The 27,526-nt window shown below is 39.2% G+C and overlaps 1 protein-coding gene across 19 annotated transcripts in view; it reads left to right on the top strand.

The window, feature by feature from the left end:
- Positions 1 to 27,526, top strand: part of LOC134218429 (collagen alpha-1(XVIII) chain) — an 865,092-nt gene that overhangs the window by 682,178 nt on the left and 155,388 nt on the right. For 17 of the 19 annotated variants that reach the window (XM_062697407.1, XM_062697401.1, XM_062697402.1 and 14 more), the window contains 2 exons: positions 25,238 to 25,477; positions 25,719 to 25,733. In XM_062697407.1, coding sequence (XP_062553391.1) covers positions 25,238 to 25,477; positions 25,719 to 25,733 — 255 coding nt within the window. The remainder of the gene's footprint in view (positions 1 to 25,237; positions 25,478 to 25,718; positions 25,734 to 27,526) is intronic. The other 2 variants (XM_062697403.1, XM_062697410.1) reach the window with 1 other exon arrangement.

The raw sequence follows: 27,526 nt of genomic DNA, 5'->3' as shown, positions 1-27,526 counted from the left end.
TCGACCCAATAGAAAATCAATAAAACAAAGGCCTGACAAAGTTTTCAACTTGATTTCCACATCTAAACTTATAGTGACTTCATAGAGCGCCAATTTGAGACGAAAGAGGACAGAGAATGCAACGATTTGTGTATGAACAACGACATTGCATCTGTTTGAGTATGAATATGTTGCTCTGATCAGTATTGATAAAAATCATTCACAAATCTCGATCAGCCTTCCTGCGCTAATTGGAGCTTTTCATGCTAAATCGCATCGTTTCACTCACTTGTCAAAAAATAATTTCGCTACAAAAAGCGTTTAGTTACAATGAATTTAAGGGCAATTCATTACTTACACACGCCAGAGGAACTTCTGGAGGAATTCTCGAAGGAACTTCCGGTGGAATTCCCGAAAAAACTTCCGGAGGAATTCCCGAAGGCAATTCCGGAGGAATTCCCGAAGGAACTTCCGGAGGAATTCCCGAAGGAACTTCCGGAGGAATTCCCGAAGGAACTTCCGGAGGAATTCCCGAAGGAACTTCCGGAGACATTCCCGAAGGAACTTCCGGAGGAGTTCCCGAAGGAACTTCCCGAGCAGCACAAGTCAGACAAAACTGGTTGCAGCAACTTGATTGTGACTAAATCTGGTCCCATATGAGTTGCAGTAACCTATGTGGAATATGTGTGCTGCTAGGGTTCAGGAGAAATTCCCGAAGGAACTTCCTGAGAAATTCCCGAAGGAACTTCCGGAGGAATTCCCGAAGGAACTTCCGGAGGAATTTCCGGAGAAACTTCCGGAGGAATTCCCGGAGTAACTTCCGGAAGAATTCCCGGAGTAACTTCCGGAGGAATTCCCGGAGGAACTTCTGGAGGAATTCCCGGAGGAACTTCCGGAGGAATTCCCGGAGAAACTTCCAGAGGAATTCCCAGAGGAACTTCCGGAGGAATTCTCGGAGGAACTTCCGGAAGAATTCTCGGAGGAACTTCCGGAGGAATTCCCGGAGGAACTTCCGGAGGAATTCCCGGAGGAACTTCCGGAGGAATTCCGGAGGAACTTCCGGAGGAATTCCGGGAGGAATTTCCGAGGAATTCCGGAGGAACTTCCGGAGGAATTCCCGAAGGAACTTCCGGAGGAATTCCCGGAGGAACTTCCGGAGGAATTCCCGGAGGAACTTCCGGAGGAATTCCCGGAGGAACTTCCGGAGGAATTCCCGGAGGAACTTCCGTAGGAATTCCCGGAGGAATTCCCGAAGGAACTTCCGGAGGAATTCCCGAAGGAACTTCCGGAGGAATTCCCAAAGGAACTTCCGGAGGAATTCCCGGAGGAACTTCCGGAGGAATTTCCGAAGGAACTTCCGGAGGAATTTCCAAAGGAACTTCCGGAGACATTCCCGAAGGAACTACAAGAGAAATTCCAGAAGGAACTTCCGGAGGAATTCCCGAAGGAACTTCCGGAGGAATTCCCGAAGGAACTTCCAGAGGAATTCCCAAAGGAACTTCTGGAGTAATTTCCGGAGGAACTTCCGGAGGAATTCCCGGAGGAATTCCCGCAGGAACTTCCGGAGGAATTCCCGCAGGAACTTCCGGAGGAATTCCCGGAGGAACTTCCGGAGGAATTCCCGGAGGAATTCCGGAGGAACTTCCGAGGAATTCCCGCAGGAACTTCCGGAGGAATTCCCGCAGGAACTTCCGGAGGTATTCCGGAGGAACTTCCGGAGGAATTCCCGGAGGAATTCCGAAAGAACTTCCGGAGGAACTTCCGAAAGAACTTTCGAGAGAACTTCCGAAAGAACTTTCGAGAAAACTTCCGGAGGAACTTCCGGAGGAACTTCCGGAGCACTTCCGGAGGAGCTTCCGGAGGAGCTTACGGAGGAACTTCCGGGGGAACTTCCGGGGGAATTTCCGGAGGAGCTTCCGGAGGAGCTTCCGGAGGAACTTCCGGGAGAACTTCCGGAGGAACTTCCGGGAGAACGTCCAGAGGAACTTCGGGAGGAACTTCCGGAGGAACTTCCGGGGAAACTTCCGGGGGAACTTTCGGAGGAGCTTCCGGAGGAACTTCCGGAGGAACTACAGGATGAACTTCCAGAGGAACTTCCGGAGGAACTTAAGGAGGAACTTCCGGAAGAACTTCCGGGGGAACTTCCGGAGGAACTTCTGGAGGAACTTCCGAGGAATTCCCGGAGGAAATCGGAGGAATTCCCGGAGGAACTTCCAGAGGAATTCCCGGAGGAACTTTCGGAGGAACTTCCGGAGGAATGGTGGTTCAATCGTAAACCTCTTTCCTTCGTCCATTTTTTATGCACCTAAAGTGTTAAACCAGTAGTGATCCAGTTTCATTCCATATTTTCGTCCGCTATTCTAGTATGAATCTGGAGCAAAATAGAACAAACTCGCTAGTTTCCTCAGCAGTGTTCCATGAATGTTATAAAAAATTTCAATTAAACGAAAAAAATATGTTGCTGCCAAGTAAGACGCCGTAATTGCAAAGTTGATTGATTCGTAGATAAAATGATGCATTCATACACCAAAACAATTGAAAAATATGTGTGTGACAGTTGGCTGGTATAAAATATGAATCTAGAACCGCTGCTGAGAAAATAAATGTTTCAGATTCATATTCAAAATGACAGCCCCGAACTATTTTAATCACTGCTGATTTCACTCTAAGCAGTTTCATCGAGTGTTCATAAAGCAAATTACAACTTTCGATATTTACTCGTTTTGACGAAAGCTTCGACGGAATCGACCATCTAGTCAATGACTGAGTAAAACAGTATTACCCTCTCTTTCTTTCCAACGGAAATTTTACTCAATTTCCATTAAAAACAGGACTACTCAAAACTATGAATAATCCAGCTTTTTATGGAAATTTAGTAAAGTTTCCTTGGGAAAGAAGGGACAGCAATACAGTTTGTGCAGAGTGTGTAAGAAAACGTATTTCGTTCTTCTTTGAACTGATCTCGACGACGAAAAACGTGTTCGGCCAATTCAAGTAGGTATTTAATTCGGCTTGATCAAGATTTACGTTTTGTTACCACAATTCCACAAACGTAAGAGAGACTGGTGAGACTTGATCCCCTTTTCTCATTTCCGATGTATCACAACCAAAAACAAATAAATTTACCCGATTTTCGCACAGACTCTTTGAGAAACATATAATTCAACTTTACTGATGTGCGATAGTCTATAAATTGTTGTTGCTATTAATACACAATTGATTTTCTTAGAGTGCTGTCAAAAATCGATTTTTTTATTTTCGGGGGGAGTTGATCCCTCTTCATGAGTTTTGTTTGATAAAAGTGAAAAGATGCTCATTGACTTTTTCAATATTTTTCCTTCAAAATACGTAGATTTTCTTTCTTTCGAAGACTTTCTATGCGTATTCATGAACGAGTTTTGTTGTGGAATCCGACAGGGCATGCGATCTTAGAATTTGGGGAGACTTGATCATCTTTTTATTGTATCTAGATACTAAATAAATATCATTATGAATCAAATTAAACGACTGAAAACATTTTTTTTTTCAAGGTTTTCTTTTGCCAATAAGGGATTAGGCGTCTCCGCGTTAAGTTAATAACCTAAAATATTTTGAACAGTACATCTTTTTGCAAATTTATAGCTATGTGCTATAAAAAAAGCATTTGGTGAATGTTAGGTGAAGTTATTCAAATTTTGCGTATCCTCTACAAAGAAATCTTGAAGGCTTTAAACACATAAACTGATGCCCACATAAAGCTTTCTGAGGCCTATACCCTTACTAACACTGCTTATTTGCTTCTGAAACTCTAGGTAGCCTAGGCTGGTAATGCATTAGATTTAATTGTTTCATAACAATTTACAGAATTGATCGAAACTTATTGATATCTTAAATAATCGTAAAGCAGTTTTAGAATTGATAAACACAAAATCAAATATTAAATAGTTGCTTCTGCTTCTGCTCATTTTCTCCGTCTTGTTAAAAATGAATCTTTGGTTCAGCCGAGAACTTTATATATAAAAATATATATTTTTCTCTATATATTTTATATGAAACTACCAACTAAACTAGAAATCAAAATTCTTTCAACATGATTTTCAAGGAAAAACTTTCCACATTTAAAACTCATCATAGGGGATTGATCTGAGCGAAACTTTGTTTTATTAGTAATCATTCTTACGAGTGTGGTCCAGTCTAGAGCCAAACGAAGACGACGAGGACGACAACGGCAACGAAGTCGTCGTCGGGACCATGTACTTGAAAACAAATTGAAACACACCAAGCTCCAGAATGGCGGAAAAAATCTAGAAAATAACTGCTCTCGAAAGCGTTTTTTCCAAAGCCGCTCGTATAGTCAACCTGGGATGCAAGGTCCGATACGGGTGGGGAGAGGACCAAGGAGGAAACCCCCTTGAGTGATGTTACAATGCAGATAAAAAAGGGAAGAACTCTCGTATAATGGTGGTAATTATAGTGAAGACGCTTTTCTGCGGTAATGAAATTATATGGGTATGTTCGCCAGAAGAAAGGTAGCTGGGCTGCTGGTTGACTTCCCGGAAGTGTGGAAAGCGAAGATAGTCGTTTGCAAGTCCCCGGAAGGCACTCGAACATGCGATTAAGAACCACCGCCGGAGTGTAACAGGCACGGGCAGCAATCACGAAAGGGTTGGAAATGTCAGTAAACGGTGATTGTCGGAATGCTTACGGAAATGTGTATCGAGATTCCACCAACGCAAATGTTGATCTTGGACCCCACGTTTGATTTATACTTGGGGGAAAACTTTAATGTCACCAGTGGTCATGCGAACTCGAGGTAGATAGCCACTTCTCTTGAAGCATTTCATGTAAACTAGGGTTACGGTCATCTATTGTTCATCCCATAATCATTCTATACCAAAAACGAACGAAGTAGGATGGCTGACACGTTTTCATCAGTTTAGTCGTTTCACTTCTCAGTATGATGTAAATTTCCCCTTGAAGTCGATTGCCAACGTCGTCACCGAAGTTAAGTTAAGTGGTTAAACGACCACTCGTGTACTATGCCTGTGCACACCCCAAAGCGATGTGAAATAGATACAGTAAATATTATAGTAGGGGAAAATAAACGAACATGATACACTCCATGTCCCCTATTTCTCGGAAGCTAAAAGTAGTTTTTTTCCATATATGATATATTCGCTCTTCGGAGAGCTTTTATATAATAAAAGCTTTCTCAGACCAGTTTTTCTCTCCTTTTTGTTCAGCCAAAACATGTTAAATTTTAGCTGAATAAAAATATGTCAGTATAGATTAACATGAACATTTTTAATCGATCCTAATTTGTTTCGAAAGCACGCTGATGAGATGACTTTCACGATTTGCACTTGGTTGACTGATACTTAAAACTTTTTTTTTTTTAATCTAGGAAAGAACTCATAATATTTACTAAGCCCTATTATACGACAGAAACGGCAGAATTTGAAATCACTCGCCGTTCCACCTTCGCTTCACCTATCAATCATCGTATTTGATTTAGTCTCAGTATGTAACTCCATAGAAAGATCATATCTCGAACAATTTTCGAAATTTCCAGCTTCTTCTTTCTTTATGAAAAACCAATATATTTGTATTTTTCAAACAATTGGCACCATTCTCTTTTTAGTGATGAACTTATTGTCATATAAAAAATCACTTTAATAAAGACCAAAAAAAAACCATTCTCTTTGAATTTCACCCAACAATTAAAAAAAATCAGAGTATTACCTTGAACATTTTCAGTCACATATTCAGGATGTCATTTATGTTCACTTTTCTCTATCCATTCATCCTTGGCGTGAACATTTTTATCCGCCCATGATTGTTTGCTACTACATTATTGCCAGGACACCTGTAATTACACAAAAAACCAACAGACGATATTTGAGTCTAACATCATCCTCAATGTGTAAAAACAGCGTCGTGGCCGAGCGAATGTCTTTGACATCCGTCGAAATATTGAATTCTCATAGGCTGAATACACACCCCTATGTCCAGATAGAACATGTAACTCTAGTGATACATACGTGATAAATCAAACGTTCGGTTCGGATTAGTGTGCTTCGTTTCGTTCTGTCAATCGAACTTCATATTTAGGTACTTATGGGCGCCTACCACTTGAAAGTCGATTGCTTTGTTGTAAAGTTTGAATTGCATTCAAATAGTTACAACTAAATTGCATATTATTCGGCAACTCGGCCGTACGAAAATCATTTTTGATTTTTTGAATTATTATTGTAATAAAGTCTACCGCTACCACAAACTAGTGACTACTATCATTACAATTCAATATTAGATATTCATTATTGAGATGTAATGCAAAGATTGAGAGAAATTATTCGATAGCAGAAAATTAACCATCAGTTATGAGTGGCCCCCCTAAGAGTGAAATCAGCAGTGATTCAGTTTCATTACAAATTTTCGACCACTATTCTAGTTTGAATCTGGAGCAAAATAGAACAAACTCGCTGGTTTCCCCAGCAGTGTTCTATTCATGTGTTTTAATTTTCAATTAAATGAAATCATCATGTTGGTGCCAAGAAAGGCACCGTAATTGCAAAGTGGATTGATCCGTAGATAAAATGACGCATTCATACACCAAAACAATTGGAAAATATTTTAATCTCGTGATTCAATCGTGGTTCAAATCTATTTTACCCTAAGATTTTCGTACAATCGAATGAGAATTACAAACAACCATGCGTTCACCGTTTATTTCTCATGCAAGTGTCCCATATTGCACCAGTGCTAATACGTTGTACAAATCTCAAATGCTTTTGAAAGTAATAGAGAGTAATCATAACACGGACAATTTAAATCTCAAAATCGATCAAATCATTTATAGAATGTAACTCGGAGAATTACTTACGAAGGGAAGATTCTTCTCCAAATTCGTACAATTTAATTCTCGGAACTCGGAAGCATTCTGGGCCTCGATCAATCTGGAACATGAATAAATTTCATCTCGAAACTCGGATAATTTGGTTTTTGGTACTTGAACAATTTGTTTTACGGAACTCGAAACATTTTAAATATACTGAATACTGAATTCTCATAGGCTGAGTACACACCCCTATGTCCAGATAGAACATGTAACTCTAGTGATACATACATGATAAATCAAACGTTCGGATTAGTGTGCTTCGTTTCGTTCTGTCAATCGAACTTCATATTTAGGTACTTATGGGCGCCTACCACTTGAAAGTCGATTGCTTTGTTGAAAAGTTTGAATTGCATTCAAATAATTACAACTAAATTGCATATTATTCGGCAACTCGGTCGTACGAAAATCATTTTTGATTTTTTGAATTATTATTGTAATAAAGTCTACCACTACCACAAACTAGTGACTATTATCATTACAATTCAATATTAGATATTCATTATTGAGATGTAATGCAAAGATTGAGAGAAATCATTCGATCGCAGAAAATTAACCAGTTATGAGTGGCCCCCCTAAGAGTGAAATCAGCAGTGATTCAGTTTCATTACAAATTTTCGACCACTATTCTAGTTTGAATCTGGAGCCAAATAGAACAAACTCGCTGGTTTCCCCAGCAGTGTTCTATTCATGTGTTTCAATTTTCAATTAAATGAAATCATCATGTTGGCGCCAAGAAAGGCATCGTAATTGCAAAGTGGATTGATCCGTAGATAAAATGACGCATTCATACACCAAAACAATTGGAAAATATTTTAATCTCGTGATTCAATCGTGGTTCAAATCTATTTTACCCTAAGATTTTCGTACAATCGAAAGAGAATTACAAACAACCATGCGCTGCTCACCGTTTATTTCTCATGCAAGTGTCCCATATTGCACCAGTGCTAATACAAATCTCAAATGCTTTTGAAAGTAATAGAGAGTAATCATAACACGGACAATTTAAATCTCAAAATCGAACAAATCATTTATAGAATGTAACTCGGAGAATTACTTACGAAGGGAAGATTCTTCTCCAAATTCGTACAATTTAATTCTCGGAACTCGGAAGCATTCTGGACCTTGATCAATCTGGAACATGAATAAATTTCATCTCGGAACTGGGATAATTTGCTTTACGGTACTTGAACAATTTGTTTTACGGAACTCGAAACATTTTGTTTATCAAAAGTCGGAAAATTTGCTTTTGGGAGCGCTGAGTACAAGAACAAGAACAAGAACATATTCTTACAATTTGAACAATTGCCATGCGGATGGAATTTTTCACGGAAGGCAGAGAACAAGAATTCTATAAGAACGTGGATGATAAACTTGAAAACGTGGATGACAGGACTCGCATAATTTGTACCTTCCGACTCAAATTTGATGCACAGTACAAACCAAAACAATCGCAGACTATAAAACTATGTTTTCTAATAAGAATCAAACAAAATTCACAACTTATGACTGATTATGGTCAGAAAACATAGTTGCATGGCTTTATGAGCTACAGATTTCTGTTTTGTATAATGATTGAAGCCAAAAGAGACTGAAAAAAGTCTCTTACTTATCATCTCTTTATCAAGACTTGAGTTTCCATTTCCCGGCCATTTTCGATGTCCCGGGATTCGGGATGAACTTGTTCGTATATCCCGGGAATTCCCGGGATCCCGGGATTTTTCGATGTTTCCTTAGAAAACTTATTTTTTGATTTAAAAACGATTTTATTCAATGTTCAGGGGTAAAGTTCATATTTTAGAAAGGCCAGATAATATAGATTTCAAATTGGAACTCAATTCAATTCTAATTTGAATCAATTCTTTCGAAAAAGAACGACTTCAAAAAGCAAATAATATTCACGTTTTTCTCGGAAGGTAGAGTACCCTTTTGGAATATATGATCGCCGAGTCCGAGAAGAAGGGTTCGCTGGCGGTTGAAGTCGGCTTGATTGTTTGCATTGTTTTGAATATGCATTGGGTTTAGACAGTTGCTGGGATTGCATTCAATACCCTAGTGACGAAAGATGGAAGATGCACAGTAGAATCGTACTGGGCCCATAACCTATTGGATATATGGAAACCCCCTCACAAAGAAAAAAAACAATACTAGAGTATCCTCCAACCCATGGCAGGCTTCAGATCGCTTCCTAATCTTGATGTTAATCGTTAATTTATTATATATATAAAAAGTTAATTGTGTTCAACGTAATCGCTTGCTGCGATAAAGATGAATTACTTCAATTATTATCGGAGTTAATGTATTTAATGTAAGTTAACTCGATAATTTAACGATAATGGGGTACGCGTTTAAAGCTGGTATACAATTTTGACAGAAGCCGAGAATTGGACAAATTGATTGCAGCCTGTTGACCAAAGTTGATTTTGATCGAAGCGATACACCAAAAAAATTAGGCACACCATCGGGGTCGGACCACTTATACTTGCGCATGTGCTGTTTGTTGTACACGTCGATTGGAAGGACATGAATTGGATCAAGAATTGTTTTGGAGGCAAGAAGTTCAGGAGAACTGACTTAATGTCGGGCGGCGCGAGGAGATTATTAGCAAGGCGATCAGCTAGTATACACAACCTCGCTGTAGACGGGAGATGGGTAGGAAGCAGGCGCCAAATAGATGTAGCTGATCTTGTACTGTAGATACTTGTCGTTTAATTAATAGAGAGCTGTGGCTGCTGGACCCTCCTTAGCCGTGCGGTTAGACGCGCGGCTGCAAAGCAAGACCATGCTGAGGGTGGCTGGGTTCGATTCCCGGTGCCGGTTTAGACAATTTTCGGATTGGAAATTGTCTCGACTTCCCTGGGCATAAAAGTATCATCATGTTAGCCTCATGATATACGAATGCAAAAATGGTAACATGGCTTAGAAACCTCGCAGTTAATAACTGTGGAAGTGCTTAATGAACACTAAGCTGCGGGGCGGCTCTGTCCCAGTGTGGGGATGTAATGCCAATAAGAAGAAGAAGAAGCTGGAAAAAGTATCAGTCAGTAGCCCTCCATTGAGTGGTATAGGGGAATCTAATATTTTTTGTGAAGATGTTCTATTAACTATCTCCGATATTTTCATGTCTGTTCTTCTCTTAAATTAGTAATATTAGTGATAATAAGATGATATCGATTGTGCATCACAAAGAACCTTGGCTCCGTATACATGCCTTAGCCCACCAAATAAACGAACTAGGAAAAAATCATGTCTGATAGAAGGTATAAAAATATGATATGAGTTTATCATCTAAGTTGGGTTTCGCGTTCAAAACAAATAACTTTTGTAAGAAGAAAAATTACACTGTTTGCGAACCGGAAATGAAACTATATTTTTTGTCCCGGGTATCCCGGGATTTTCGGGATTTCAAAAACAATATCCCGGGAATCGGGAAATCCCGAATTTTCCTAAATCCCGGGATTTTTTGTCCCGGGATGTCCCGGGATGGAAACTCTGTTATGATGTGTAGCTTACCGTAAGAGACTTTTTTCGAAACCTGTCATGATAATAAACTGGTTCGGAAGGCTATACCCAATGATAAATTTCTTTTAAATAGCTTCAAACGCGGCGGCACTGGTTCTGATGATGCATTTCAACTTGTTTTACAGAGTTGTGCGAAAAAAGAATGATCACCAATACAAGCTGAGCGTTTTATCATCAATTCTCGGTGGGGACTGCCTATCCGATTCCGTTTTTTCGCACTTTACAAGTTTGATAAACTTCATGGCTTGTTATAATTCGAAACAGTTTTGCTATCTCTTTTGTTTTGTTTATTATTTAATGAGAGCGATTTCTGTAAGCCCTGGTTTTGTGCGAAGATTTTTTTTTTGTAGAAATAGTTAAGAGGCGTTGCTGTGCTTGCTGCTGCCAAGTTTCTGTTACACAGGGGTCGCTTTTACGCGATTTTTTATACGCGTGTTGCTTTTTACGGCATTTTTTTACGCGAATTTTGGATTTTTTTCTATGCAACTTTTAAAATTTATCCGTTTTTACGGGGTACGAGTTACACGGATTTTTCAAAAAGATTTTCACGCAGTGAAATGGTAGGAAAACTCGGTTTTCGGGATTTACGCAGCTTTTTACGTGTTTTTAATTTACGCTGAACGTATATTCGCGTAAAAAACGACTTTAGTGTATAACGACTTTATTGTTTGTCTACCAACTAATCCGACAGCCCTTGGAGGCATATGGAGTCGCATGGTACATCTTAAGTTAGTGTCGTGAACGGGCTACCCGTCGTTACCCGAACATTTGATTACCGTTTTGACTCAAATTCCAAACATCCCAAGTAACATTTTAAGTTTTATCATACTCTATTAGCAGTTCTGGAGAATAAATTTTCAAAACTAAAAATAAAACTAAAATGCACATGACCTCTTTAAGATCACTACAAGAGTAAGTTATGACCAAGTGGCCCATTCTTGAGAACGTCTTCAGAGCAAATTCAAGCCCGATAATAAGACTGCCATAAAATCGCTGTCAAAAAAGAGAACTTCTTTTTTTCCGTGGAGCCAGCTGTTATTGTTTTGAAGGGAAAAGGAAATTATCGAATCGAAAGGGATAAATGAAAAAATAAAATACACAATTATGGACACGAAAGTGAAACAATGTTTAAACATCGAAAAAATGAATGCCCCAGAATTCGTTCACGTGCGTCAAATTTAAGTGCGCGCTCGAATTTCTGGTGAAAACAGGTAAGAAAAGCATAAGACTTTGGCGCGCCGTAAAAATATTCTTATTTACGGTAATCAAATATCAGAAAATATAAAATCGTTATGTTTTTTTCTTTAGTCAGTTGAATATATTTTACTTCGTGATATTGCTGATTATCCAAATTATTAAACACATTGTTGAATGCTATGGTAATTACATTTGTAATCGATTTTTGCAAAATATTTTTACAGATATGAACAATATTTTAAGCTATCAACATGGCTGTTATTGCACTATGGGTGGTTCGAATAAACTGATGGGTAAAATTAATTGTTGCACAACATAAGTCGAAAATTAGCTTCCGTAATACAGTGATTCTTAATAGCAGACTATGTTACAAGTTTTCGGGGTTCTAAACCGGCGGTGAGGTCTACGGATTTTCTTGTCAAATCAAGGAAATGTTTAGTATGAATCGGATTCATTCGACAGCAATAATTGCATTGGGGATCTATTTACATACAATGTTCTTTTGGAGAAATATGACATACGATAAATTTTAATAAAATTTATTTGGTCAGAAGTATCAGGAGCCCTCCTTAGCCGTGCGGTAAGACCCGCGGCTACAAAGCAAGACCATGCTGAGGGTGGCTGGGTTCGATTCCCGGTGCCGGTCTAGGCAATTTTCGGATTGGAAATTGTCTCGACTTCCCTGGGCATAAAAGTATCATCGTGCTAGCCTCATGATATACGAATCCAAAAATGGTAACCTGGCTGAGAAACCTCGCAGTTAATAACTGTGGAAGTGCTTAATGAACGCTAAGCTGCGAGGTGGCTCTGTCCCCGTGTGGGGATGTAGGCCAATAAGAAGAAGAAACAGTAGAAAATCTAATCGTTGCTTTAGCACCATTCGATGGAATAGAAATTGCTGTAAGATGGTCGAAAAGACAAATTTTTAAAACAACACACATTCATATGTGTATAGTCCATATCACCTTTCTTCACGTTAGACATGATCTCATAAAAAATTAGAAACAATATGATTGAAAATATGTATTTAATGTCATCTGTTTTCCCATAGTTCATACATTTTGATATAAACATCATGTTCTTTTGCAATGCCATTATAAATCAATTAAAAACCACGAAGACTTATAGAGGTTTTTTGTAAGCTAAAATTAAGACCAAAATATTCGGCCTTATAGCAGTTCTCAAAATTGGTTTTATGAGACTCTTCAAGATGACCATATGACCAGTAATAAGTTAAAAAAGTGTTTGACGTTTGGGGATTTATTACAAAATTTATAATGGTTTTGAAGACAGCTACAAGTGCATAATAGAAGCTAATCTTGCTGCTTTGGACACAGCTCTTATAAAACCGTTAATCAAAGAAGTCTTGAAATTGTTATTTGGGATGACTCATATTCCGAACATTCGCGTTTGTAAGGCTCTTTCAATTAAATTCACGTATAAATTCTTTTCGTAGGATCATGAATTTATTTACAATCCTGGTGCACAGTACGAAAAGTCATTTATATAGTTTTAGTTTTATGGCGCCTGGCCTGTAACAGTGGTTGGAATATGAGTCATGTTCGGATTTGAGTCAAAACGGTATCAGTTAGATCAGCAAAGATCTGGAAAAGCAAAAAACACAGTATAGTACTACTGTAGTGATCATTCGTGTTTATCGTGTAAAGAGGAGTGTTTATTACAACCAAGAGCCTCCACATACTTTTGAAACCTGCCCGACGTACATAACGCAGTGAATGCACAAGAAACGGTATCTTCAGCAGCGTTCTCGACTCCGATATGCTGAAAAAGGCGACTTTAACCGTTATTTCTGACACCAACTACTCTTCTCTATCTCTGGACGCATGATGGCTCTGACCCTGGAGTTAAATATGAGGCTTTCTTAGCTTCCAATGACTAATACAAAGCAAAAGATCCTCAAAAAAAGTATAGACGATTGCATCAACGTGAAGCTCAATTTAACATGATCCTTAAACCATTCGTATTGTTCGATGGCTAATATCGTCAATATACCGTGGGGCATCAAAATCCGTACATTTCACACAATCCGTACAATCCACACACTTTAGTATATGAAAAAGTCACTAGAAAATAGAAATCAAATGCAAATGAAACGTTTGTCATTGGCACAGGAGTATGGAGGCTTCTACTCTTGAGTGCTTCACATTTACACATTAAAAACTTCGGAAAACATGATAAAATAATGAAATCAAAGGATCAAAATCCGTACAGCTATTTTTTAAGTAAATATTTAAATTGAAGCAAACTGATTAACTAAACTACCACTGTAAATAGTTCAATACGCACCTTGAGAAGCGACCCGACCAGTTAGTCATAACAAAATTTTACCACAATTATATCAATATGTGTTAAAAATAACAAAACTTGCAATAATTTTGTAATAAATTCTCTATCCAAGATGGAGGAATGAAAATTTCTAAGATCGTCATAACATGATTATAACATAATGTGTTATGTTTATTTCCGCTGAAAAAAAATTGCCTACATTTTTGGTAGATAGGAATTGGAAAAAAAACCACCTTCAGTATAACTTGAACCTACATTCAAAGTTGAACCAGCTGGACAAAGTTAATTGCCTACATTATGGATAATCATAATCTTTTCAAGAACATAATTTGTTATAGTATAGGCGATTTTTACCTATATTTATGTAACACAACGAGTTATATTTTTGTTCAATAAATAACACATTTAGTAATGTTTTAGATAAAACTAGAAGAGATTTTGTTACAATTTTTGTTATTTTAACTACTAATGGTACATGTTTTATAACAACCGCTGTTATAAAAAAATTCTGTAACAGAATAACAAGCTCTGATATAAATCTGTTACCATCTACTGGTCGGGGATCCCTTCGATTTGTATTCCGCTTATCTTATGTAATGATTTGCAATTTGAAATTAAAATACAGTAACTTTTGTTGCAATTAGCTTTCTCCGCAAAACAAAAATGAGTGCAGAAACTCTGCGTTTGGTTGGTGGATATTTGTTTTTGATTTTTGTTGTTTTAATTTCAAAGCCTACTTGCCATTTCAATTCCCTAAAAGCTTACTGTCAAGTATCTGAACAAGATGGGAGTAATTATTTTTAAATTAATTACCTTAAACGTATATATTTTTGGATTGTTGATTTTTTCGGTGAAAAACGACACACACAATTTCCGTTTTTTAATAACGTTTCGGCTTACTCCATTCAGCCATCATAAGATATTGAAAAAAAAAACGTTCACATCCCAACGTGTGGTCTAATAACACTGGTGGGATGTGAACGTTTTTTTTAATATCTGACGATGGCTGAATGTAGTAAGCCGAAACGTTATTAAAAGACGGAAATTATGTGTGTCGTTTTTCACCGAAAAAAATCAACAATCCAAAAATATATACTACTAAATTACCTCAAACAATTTTTAATTTATTGATATCTCGTAAGGTGGACGGTTTTACAGTTATATTTATATTTTTATGTTAACAAATTGATGTTTTTGCTCTACATACACCTGTGTCCAGAATAATAGCAGCGGAAGCCGTTTTTCATACAAAATGGTCAACTTTGGCTAGCTGTAACTTTGCACCCCGATGACCGATTGAGCTGAAATTTTGGCAACAATCAACAATCCGTCGCTGTTCTCTCTAGGGTAAACTGTGGTAATATACCCCGGAGCAAAACGACCTTTTGGCTTTTGCGGTGTTCCAGGAATATTTTCAAGAATGTTTACTACTGAGTTGGTAGTTCGAGATCCGAACTACATGCTCTGTAGTAAATACTATCGAAAAACTGCCGAAAATGTACTCAAAAATGTCAAAGGGTCGTTTTGCCCCGGGGGTGCATATTACCCCAGTTTCCCCTATAATCATTATCGGAACTAGATGTAGTAGTTGGAACTGAAAAATCGACTGATCGAGTGTTCGGAAACTGTAATAATTCAGAAAAAATCATCTCGTCATCTTCACTAGCTTCCCTTTGTCTATTACGATTTTGATAAAAGAAATAATTTAACAGCTCGATAATGTGTCACGCTGTGTTATCTCAACATGCGGCATAAGCCTACCTACTCTAACCCCTAAATGCAGCAACGTTGAGTGGCAACGAGGTGGAGCAGTTTTCGCGCCAACCAAACTGTCGAGAATATGATGATATTTATCTACACAACATTCGAAGTCGCTCGCTGGATTTATTTCGTATTCAACTTGAACAGGTACGCGTGATTCCTTCTCTTTTTTCAAAGCTTCTCTAAGGTTGCCACGCTTTCTAGCCATTTGCGCGCCTTCTTCACACACTATTCCTCTAATCTGCAACTCGTAATCGAGCTCATCTTCATTCAAAAAGTCGACTCGAAGCTCACACAAATGTGCCTCCAAGTCCTCTACATACACAAGTGATTGGACTGCTACCTACAGTATCCATCACGAGCGAAACTGTTGCAAAAAAAAATTAGAAGTTGCTAATAATACGATCAGAGCCCTTGAAACGCACCAAAGAAGAATCAAAAATATTTTACCTCGAATGATTCTACATTTAAACCACAAGTGGGGAAAGAGAATCCTCAAGAGAGGAATCATAACAATATTCGATCCTTAGACAGTGTCATTGCGGCTCATAAACCCCCGCAAATGGATCAATGTATATATTGTCGGTTCACTAACCACACTGTCGATCAGTACAGATCAAGCAAAGGTTTATTCTGTGGATTCGAATGTGTGGGTTTAAAGGATTCGACACGTAAAATTGTCCGTTCTGTTTAAAAAACGGATTCCAGACGGCCAAAGTCGCAGGTCGTCGACGTCCTCCGCGTAAATTCGTTTGCAAATTCAGTTACTTCTTATGATTTCTTGGAACCAACTCAAGATAATATGTATTCTAGAGAAGAGCCGGAAGCACAGGTCATAACGACCTCCCATCCAAATGATAATCGACCGTATGCCAAGATTAAGTTACATGTTCTTATTACGGAAGGATTATTAGCTTCTGGAAGCAATAAAACACTAATTAGCGATCGAGTCTATCAAACCCTAAACAAGCCTAGATTGCATACATTAAAACCCCGATAGATTTACGATCTTCTAATGGTACACAATTGAATGTACTTGGGAAATTGTACATACACATTTCATTCTACAACCAAGTACGTATAATTTTTACTCATGTTATCGAAAATTTAACATTAGATTGCATCCTCGGAATGAACTTTTGGGGGAGATTTGGAATATCCCCGCCCATTAAGAGATGCGCAATGATAGAAGATGCACGGAACTCTATCCCTGAAGAGTCAAGACCGAGAAGAAACAACTAGAAAAAGTAAAACATCTTTTCAAAGTGGCGGTACCCAATGAAATATCATCGACCCCGTTAATAACCACCAAATAGAAATACTAGATGAGTGGAGGAAAAAGCCAGCAGTTCAACAGTACCCTTACACGATATCGCCGAAGATACAACAAAAGGTGTCAGATGAACTGGATCGTATGCTTAGAATTTGTATCATAGAACGATATCATTCAGATTGGTCTCTTAATGTAGTCCCCGTAATCAAACCCACAGGAAAAGTACGCTTATGTCGCAAGATAAATGAGCGCACCGTTCGGGATGCGTACCCCTTACCACACCCCGGTAGGATCTTGGGACAATCACCTAAAGCTAAATATCTTAGCACTATCGACCTCTCTGAAGCGTTCTTACAGATTCCACTTCCTCACGCCGTTACACCGCCTTTAGTGTACAAGGTAGAGGGATGTTTCAGTTTACCCGCCTTCCCTTCGGCCTGGTCAATAGTCCGGTGATACTGTCCCGTCTTATGGACCAAGTTTTAGGGCACGGGGAACTGGAAACCCGAATTTTTTGTACATCCCCCTGACTGAGCTATTGAAAACCAAAAGTAAAGTTTTGGGTTGAAATGAGCAGGCTGAAGATGCTTTTTGTAGCATCAAAGAGAAGCGCATCTCCACTCCCATTTTTGTGTGCCCAGACTTCTCTAAAGAGTTCAGCATACTAACAGACGCAAGCAGTGGCGCCGGGAGTGGGTGGGACAGTTAGGACATGTCCTATGCATGAATTTTCCTGGGTGAGACAGTCAAAGCATTGTCCTACCCATGATTCTGGTAAGAACATATGAAGTCATTGGATGGCAAGAATTTGTGTGTTAGCAGAAGATGATTTTAAAGTTAATCAGAGTCCAAATAAAAATCATAGATGTTTTTGGTATCCTAAAGCAAAAGACTACTGATTGATTGTTGCTTAGGACTTCAGGCACTTTAAAATCCCTAAAGCGCTAAAGATGTCTATAATTTACATAGGTGAAATAGAAGTTGCTGAAATCTGCAAATGCGATTAATTAAATATTTTAGACGTTATGATTAAGCACGATTGAATGGATTATTCAAAGCCCACGGAAAAAGTCTTCTTCAAACCTCAAAAGGTCTATTGAAATCTGAGGAACCAGAAACATACCGAAGACCGCTCTTAAAGGGTTCTGAGCTCCGAAAACAGATTTTTCGAGACGAGCCAGCCTCGGGCTGAAAGTCTCGGTAATCTATATCAGCGGTTCTCAACCTGGGGTACATGTACCAGAAGATATCGGGATAGAGAAGTTAGCGAGATGTAGAAAGCCCAAATGTATGTAGATTGAAGGGGCCAATAAAACCATCGACATAGGGAGAGACATCGAGAAATAGAACATCGTGATGTAGAGAGTCGACTGTATTACAATTCCAATCAAACTTATTGATAAAGTTTGATAATTGTGAATTTTTTTATTTCAAGTCTTGTACATAATATGCATGACGATTAGTAAATCAAAGCCTATTGAATCCCGCCCTCCAAAACGAGCACAGTGTATAAAGGGCGATAAAAAGACCAAAAGGACAAAACGTTGAATGAACAAATTAAAAAAAAAACTTCAATGCAATCAATCTATTCGCTTCTGAACTAAAATCTAGAGTCTGATGATACGAAAGACTCCATTTGAGAGGCATGGATGTTTTTCTTTCGAGAAGTTCAGTTGCTTCGTTGCAAGAGAATTAGAAGAATTCTACGCTTCTCGGAAGCCTCCTTTCAAGAGACTGGGAAGCCCTCTTCAAAAGGCTTGGAGACTACTTTCAAGAGGTTCAGTAGCTTAGAAACGTACTTTCAAGATACTTAGAAGCCTTTAAAGAGGCTCGAAATCCGCTTTCAAGAGACTCTGATGTCTCCCTTCAAGAGTCTCGGAAGCCTTTTCTCAAGAGGATCAGAAGCCTCCTATTAAGAGGCTCTGAAGTCCCCATTTCAGGGCTCGAAAGCCAGCTTCAAAGAGGCTCAGAGGCCTCCCTTAAACAGGCTTGGAAGCCTCCCTTTAAGAGGCTTGGAATCCTTCCTTCAAGAGGCTCGGAAGCCTCCATTCAAGAGGCTCGGAAGCTTATCTTGAAGAGGCTAGGAATTCTATTTCCAGAACAGTTTCCCAAATTGGCATTTCCTATTTGTCCTGACCCACGGCTCGGAACATGGATGCGCCTCTGGACGCAAGCGATGTTGCTATCGCTGGCATCCTTACACAAGAGCGTGATGGCTCAGAACGAGTCATCTCTTATTTCTCCCATAAGCTATCCACCCCACAGCGCAACTATCACGCTTGTGAGAAAGAGACGTTAGCGGCATTGATGGCTATCGAAGCATTTCGAGGGTATATCTAAGGAACCCACTTTACTTTGATAACCGACTCGTCGGCTCTAACACATATTATGACCACCAAGTGAAAAACAGCTTCTCGTTGCAGCCGTTGGTGTTTAACATTACAGCAATATGATATGACAATTTTGCACCGCAAAGGAAAAGACCACGTAGTTCCAGATGCTTCATCTAGGAGCATAGCTGTTGTTCAGACTCGTTCCGCTTCCAACCCTGACAACTACGTTGATTTCAAAGTTGACGATGGAATACTGTTTAAATTTGTTTCCACCCCAAATTTGAAATCAACGTAGTTGTCAGGGTTGTTTTTGACCTCTTCTAATCTTCTATCGTACCATGCCGAAACGGAACGAGTCTGAATACGCCCACGTTGGGCGCCAATTGTTACTACCAACGACGCCCATGCGTCTGTGGCATGGACGTCCGTACGTCCCGAGCCAGCTCACCTCTTGGGGATCTCAGGGCCGACACAATACCGCACTAAGGAAGACTTACCTGTTCTTTTGATCTGTTCTCAATCTGAAAATGAAACGTTTGAAGCATGCAAATAATGTTCGCGACACAATGTAATTTATTGTTAATGGTTTAATCAAGCGCATTTATTGAAAGCTAATTTAAAAAGGAAACACTCCACTATTTTGTTAACTCATTGTTCCGTTGGACCTGCGTCGTCGGGAGGGCCTTGGTACCGGCGCGTTCGGCCGGAAGAGATGGGGTCAGGCTTGGCCGGATTGGGAACCTGCTTTACGATGTCGGCTTCAATACCAAGAGGCTTCTCCGTGAGCGAAGAGGCAATCACGGACTTTTGGGGACTGCTTTGTAACGTACAGTCTTGTTCCACCTTCTGGGAAGCGTGCACCACGTGGCTGGCAAACCACTTAAACTTTCCGATGTGATCGTGTCACTACGGTGATCACTGTACCAGTGTCTTCAATCGCGGATCTTCTATCGTTCACACGCGATAACAGGACAAACACTTGAGCTGAGCGAGGAATTACTTCTTAACCTTCAGCTCCCACTACTCAAGGCCGCAAAAATGTGCGAGATAAACTCATTTACAATTAGCACTTTCAAACTTTTAGAAAATATACTTCACTTCACGCTATCCCAGGATTAAGAGACCTTTCCTCCCTTGGGATGGGGCTTTTATAGCTCAGTCCACCTCACCAAACGATCATCGGGTTCGGATATTTGTCCGCTCCGTTGTTTCGAGCAGTTGGATTTTGGTGTGGATTACAGTGGAGCAATATTGAGTCTATCTACTGCATGTGATTCGTGAACGAATTCCGTTTATTTAGATTCAAATTGAACGTTTTTTATATAATTAAAATCATTATATTGCATGAGGAAATTTACTTTTAAATACATATCTAATTATTTTCAAATTAAAAGTTCACAAAATTTTGAAAATAAGTTTGAAAACTTTGGAAAAGGTTTCAAATTCGTATAAGTCGTTTCACAACTTTCGTTTATAGATCGCAACTGTTCCTTCAACATATTGCTCGCGCCAACAAAGTTGGTCCTGTTATCTGAACAGCTGGTGAGCCTCAGCCAGATCGCCTCCGAATCAGCTAAGAAACCGGGTCCGATATACCACCAGTCCGCTGGGTTGAAGCTCAGTTCTTCTTTCCATTTCGTCGCTTAATCACTCGCACTCAGTTTGGACTGAATCTTTCGCCAATCGTTGATGGTAGTAATGGATAACATCTGCGCGACTCGAAAGCCAAAAATTGTATGAAATCGTTGCGCCTCAGATGTCAGCCACGACCATACTATTGAAGAATCTATACAAAGGAATCATGCTGAGATTGTAATTGTCAACGCCTTTCAGGTAGTTCCAAAAAGAGCCACTTACACCTTCAGCCGTGGGATTGATAATGGCTTTAGCGACGCTACCTTCGTCTTGGTCGCTATTATACTTCGTCGGACCCCGTTGCAAATGTTTCGTAGATGAGCTTGATCGTTCTCTACATTTGGCACTTGGTAGGTACACCCTTGTTCAGGACAATGCTCTTCAGCCGAGTTCCCCAAACTATTTTTAAAACCAACTCTTTCACACGCATTGTTTTGTGCAATGCCACGATGGAGGTCCTTCGTAGCTTAGTAGGGAAAGCACCTGTCTAGCGTACTGGTTTCGTGGGATCAAACCTCACCGAAGGAAGTGGTTACCCTCCAATATATTTTTCGAACTAAATCTTTCTCATGTTGTGCAATAGCACATATCGAGTTTCAGACATAGTAATTAATTTCCTTTCCGGAATATAGGCATTTAGTTTTGATTGTACTGAAGAAGAGACGAGTTATGGCTTGCTGCTCACAAATTGACACGCTGAGGTGTTAATCTATAATCACAGACTGATGGCAACTCACTCAAACCCCACATTCCCCTTCTTCTCTTATGAAAAGGCAAAAAAAAATCCGCTTGCATAGGAGACAATGATTTTTTTCTAGGCTAGGCCATTATAAATATTTAATATAAATAATGTCCTACTGGTCTTCGAAAATCCAAGGGAAAGGGGATATTAAAAATAAATATCAAAATGAAAAAAAAACTTTGAAACTACTCGGATTTGTTAAAGAATGTTTTGAAAATCCTTAGAATTTACCGAATTTTTCTTGTTGGCCCCTTAAAACAACATAAGTTAATTTTTTTTGGTAGCTGCTTATTGCTCAGTTAAACCGGCTGTGTTCACAAATTAAATTGTATGAAATGAACTTTGTGTTCGGATTTTTAACAGGATTTATATTCGGTTTGTGAATCAAAATTATGAATCTCGGCTCCATGTCCTTCAAATATTAAATGGACTTTGCTCGTCTTTGACGGTTTTGCTCAAGTATTGGGTGAACGCCTTTATATCCAGAGGTAAAAAGTGATTATTTCGTTCTTATGAAAGGCGGAGGCAGAGATGCAGCATCACAAATACAATAACAACATTGTTCTAAAAGTCTATTGTTCGTGCTCTCAATGATGCCTCATTAAATAACAATAGCTGGCGCCGCTGGTAATGATAAAAAAAAGCATTGTAAATAATCCTACAACCATTGATCGATTGAAAAAAAAAAACTTTAAAATAGAATAGATTTACTTGTCCACTATTGAATAGCATTATTTACAATTTAAGTATCTGTATTTAGCACATGTAATGTACCTGGAAACAAAATAATCTCATTATATGTGTTTACTCGATTTTTTTTTACAATCGGTCACAATGGATCACGAAGCTTCTCCATGTTGTTGTTTAATTTTTAATTATGCTCATCCACCCCAACCCCGTGCTGAGCAAACACACATTTTCCGGTGCGTGTTGTTTAAGTTGGCTCCTCTCATTATACGCCTCCGTTACTCCCTGCCGTCCCACTACCAAGGGCCTATGAGAAATTTGTTTATCCCAATTCCGAATAACCCTTAATTCCCATGGGACCAATTTCGTCCAATGTTTGCTCGTGTCAAGAACAACACCCATTCAGGCTCTTCCATGCATAGTGTTGCGTAGTTTTCCACGTTCTGCTGATGAGGGGAGGACAAACAAAATATGAGAAGCATCGGAATTAATCCTCAAGTCCACCGGAGCGAGTTATTTCGATAACGATTTTTCACAGTCGTCTTAATTTTCCACTGCTATTCGGAATGAATCGCTTTTCACGTGCTGAGTGATACAAAGGCGGCACAATCCTCTCACTGAAATCCGAACAGCTACCATTTTTAATTGGCAATTTTGTGTCTGCTGTGTTTCGTCATATTCGGGCCGGAATGTGGCAAGCTATCGGGAGCTTCATCGTTTGTGCACTGTTTTGCTTGGCGTTTGATGATGTTGGCGAGACTTTGTTCCTGTTTCGTTTCTTTTCTGGAAAGAAAAAGAGCATTAGGGTGTTTTTTTGTTTACGGTTTGGCGTTAACTTTTAACTAGCTCTTCTTCTACTAATTGCTAATAATAATGATATCGATTGAGAATAGCATAAAAATTTCGGCTCCGTAGAGTGTTTTACACGACAGTGCCTGTCAAATAAATCCAATGCTCGAAAGAAACTTTTAAATAGGTTTTTAAGTAAGTTTAATAGTTTTTGGAAATATGTTCAAAGCGTTTATTTATACAATTCCGGAAAAAAACTCGATGAAAAACATGTTGTTTAAATTGGTATATCAGGAAATCCATAAATCATTTTGCCCCACCCTAAACAGCGAGAAATTTTGAAATGGAGTAGAACCGACAACATGAAAAGGCGACAATTTTAATTCTTTCGTTTGAAACGATTTTCCCATTCCGCTGTTGCTTCCTTTGATGGCGACGATGGTGATGATGGTGATGATGATGATGATGATGATTATGACGATGATGGTGACTGCCAATAAGGATTAATGTCAATTTTCCTAATCGATTCGCGCGTAATCCGTGTCCCTTTCAATGCCGTTTGGCAGCTCGTAATAATGATTTGTACTTTTGATGGCGCGCTTGTTATCGTTATACATTTTCTTATTCACCATTGCTCGGCATCGCTGTTAATAGAAGACGACAGAACTGATGGATATCGATTCGAGTTCAACAACGTGCTGCGGGATAAGATTTATTACGAGGTTTTTCAAAGCATAAAGGCTTACGACTCCAATCAAAGTTGATCCTTTCCTCCATTTCCGAGATAATTGCCCGATCCTTTGAGAGGAAGAAGATTGGTGCTGTAGGGTTGTGTTTTTTTTTCTTATCGAAGAGAATGGACGAATTTGGTTATTTGAAATCGTTCGATATCTGGCAACAAATGTTCAAAGTAGTCTTGATAATGGGTTTGAAAATATTTTTCAATATCCCAAACATAATCAAGGTAAGAATCCTTCATGTTTTCCGAGTCTCTTTGAACTCGAAGGATTCTTTGCGTGTTTTGTGTTTCGTTCGACATCTTGCATACTTATTTTTGATTATCAAAAAGTGTTGAAGTTTTGGCTCTAAGCTAGGTTAAATTCGATCACTTGTATTGATTTAATCTTTGAAAACCAAGCACTAAGCACTGAAAACTAAGAATAACATTACTTACTTGACTAGATAGCGCAGCATCAAACATCCCTCCTCTGCTCGGTGGATTCTACGTACGAAATTTAAATTTATTTAAACAGATAACTTTTTATACACTGCAAACATTGGAATTACTCAAGCATAAAATTAAATGATTAAAAATTAAACGTAAATAAAAGCAACTAAGTGGCAAAGACGCCAACATCAGCATCGATAAACCGTTGGAACTTGTTGAGACTTTTAATTGAACGAGATAGATCGCGTCGAATAAAAACAAAATGCGTGGAATCCTACACCCTTGGAGTGTAATCAAATTGAGGGTGGGGGCATCTGATTAAAAATCGATTAAAAATTCATGGCCCAGCCAACCAGCTAAGCGGCTAAAAAACAGCATTAGCCCGCGCGACGAAGTGGATTCGCTTGCTTGAGCAGAACAAACAACCAACCATCAGCTAATCAACAGGAGGAACTTTCTGCTCAACTCGGAAATTCGGTGAGCTCGCTGGTCAAAGTCTGCTTCCAGTGCACCAGGAATCGAAACGGGATTAAATTAGCGGTAAATTAGATCCACAATTTTCGCTGCTAATTTCCTAATTAAATCCGGGGATCCGCAGCTATGCTGCTCCAGGACAGCTGCGCTGCTGCTTGCTCTTTTGATGTTTTCCGCGAAATTGGGGAGCTGGAGCCGTTTGCTGGCCTGGCGCAGGGAAACGAGCAATCTATTTACACGCACAAGCGAATTGAAATTGTTTGCAATGTATATTTTTGAAAATGCGCTCTAATTTATTGCGGCTTCTGCTCGTTCAATTATTTATATTCATCAAAAATGCTGTTGAACATAGGTATTGAAATTTGATACGGTGACAATTGTTTTACTGAACGTATTTCAAGCTTGCCTGAATATAATCCCCTTCCTTATCATTGCTTCTAAGGTAACATATGAACTAAATCCCGTCCTTTTTCTCTATTTTCACTCTTCCTTACAGTCTAGTGGAGACGATGATGATTCGTTCGATCTGCCGATGATTTCACCACCCCCACCGGAGTACGGCTACCGGTCCAAGGGCGAGAAGGGCGAGCGAGGGCCCAAGGGGCCACCAGGCGATGCTATACGAGGGCCTCCGGGACCACCGGGTCCCCATGGTCCGCCAGGACCTCCGGGGCCACCCGGGGCTGCCGGTCCCAGAGGGCCCGGTTTACTCGACGAAGGATCCGGCGACGATGCGGTAAGTGTTCTCTGCTAGTTAGCTGCTAGAACCCGGTCCAACGAACAATATGTGAGTGCGTTCAATGAAGCCAATGCCACCGACCGACCGACCGACCGTTGTTGTTATTGGCACTGGCGTCCCAGCACCGAACAAGACAGAGTGCTTCGCTTCCGGTAGTCATAGTTTATTAAAATTCAATTTCTCTCTGCTTTCCCCTCCCTCTGCTATGCGGCTGCCGATGGCAATTTAATCTGATCAGAAGAGATTATCCCAGGTAATTAAGAGATGAAATAAAATATATCATGTGCTCTGTACGTCCCAGAAATAGTTTGGCCAAGACAGCATCCTCCCACTGGCTAATTCGGTGTTGTTTTGTTTATTGTGCGATTTTACGTTTCATCGTTCTCATTATTTTCCATATGTGCAGAACACTGCAGCGCCATTTGCGAGCAACACTTTATTTATGACTGTTCATTAGCAAATGAGAGGAGTCTTTGGCAAAAGTTCCTTTGACAAAAGGTAGTAGGAAAAAAACACGAAATAGAAAAGGTCGAATGGGAAATTATAGACTATTTTGTAACTTATTTCACTTGCATTGACAATAACTTGCTGTTTTGTAAAAAAAAAACTTTCGTGATAAAATGAATGTTTATATGGGGATAGTTTTTTAGACAGTGTTTGTAAATTTCTTCTCATATGAATTGTGCGATTGTCGTACCAAAAAATAGTATCCCCCAGTTCAGAAATCATCCCACCTTATTTGGAAAAAAAAAATCCCTAGAACCTGGAATTGATAATTTCGATAAATAGTTGATCTAAAAACACATTTTGATGTTGCAATGTGTATTTAATGATTCTAGAATTTTCTAGTGTTTTTATCATCTCTTTTCACATATTTTCCCTTTTCGAACTATTGTCTTTTGACTTTCTGTTCAGACAACCTTTGTCCTTTTTGTACCTCAACGGTCTTCCTAACCCCAATGAGAAAGCAGCATCTTCTTTGAAAAGTGGTCACAAAATTGTGGTGGCAGCGATGACTTCCAGCAGATCCGCATGCTGCTAGGGCTCGCTCCTAACGTTGTTGAAGGATATTGTTATTTTTTTTTCTTCCCTCAGATGCTAATTAATCAGTAATTCAATACGCTAATGTAATTAGCTTCTAGCGATATTTCATTTCACGGATGATCCAATTATGAACTTTTCGCAACCGAATTCCATCCGTTTAAATTGGAATTTCCGTGGGAGCCTTCAAAAATATTTTCACAAGAAATTCAACCGAATTTTCATTGGAAATTCTCTAAATTTCCACTAGAAGATCTTCGGAAATTCCACGAGAAATTCTTCGGAGTGTTCACGGAAAATTATAAGAAACTAGCTGACCCAGCCAACTTTGTCTCGCCCAAAATTAATTAAATTTTAAAAACATTTTTGTGCGTTCATAATTTCATTAGAATACTGCTAATAAATCGGTTCTCCAGAATGATGTTTTCATTTTCCAGTTTCAACATATTTGTTTCCGTGCAATAACTAATGAAGTGAAAATATACACATTAGCTCAAATCGATCTATCTATTATCGTATGATGTTGCCGAATTCATGTTATATGTAGGGTTTCTAACTCGATTCCCAGCATAACTGCATTGAAGCAGTTTTACCTAAGGGGCCATCCACAAAGTACGTCACGCTCCTAGGGGGGAGGGGGGGTTCCGAGCAGCGTGACGACTCATACAAAAATTTGAGAGTTTTAGTACAAATAGTGTGACGAGGGGGGGAGGGGGTGTTGAAAATCGCCAATTTTTGCGTGACGTACTTTATGGATCTTCCCTAAATGATTTAGGCCATGTAATATTTCATTCGGTTTACCATCTGTTAGAAATAAAGTATTCCTTACTCACCATAGTTTAACCCTTATGTGGCCGACTGGATACCCGGGTACCTTTTCGGAATTCAATTCACGATATCTGAATGATTTTTCGTAACAAGACGTTGAAACTCTGTCAGATCCTCGATTGTTTTGAAGTTTTGATCAAGGAGGGGTGGAGGAAGGGGTTCCGACTTTTTTACCCT

The sequence above is a fragment of the Armigeres subalbatus genome, chromosome 2 (assembly GCF_024139115.2).
Source record: "Armigeres subalbatus isolate Guangzhou_Male chromosome 2, GZ_Asu_2, whole genome shotgun sequence".
NCBI classification, from domain to species: domain Eukaryota; kingdom Metazoa; phylum Arthropoda; class Insecta; order Diptera; family Culicidae; genus Armigeres; species Armigeres subalbatus.
The sequence above is the reverse complement of the archived record's forward strand: the minus strand, read 5'-3'. Positions and strand labels throughout refer to the sequence as shown.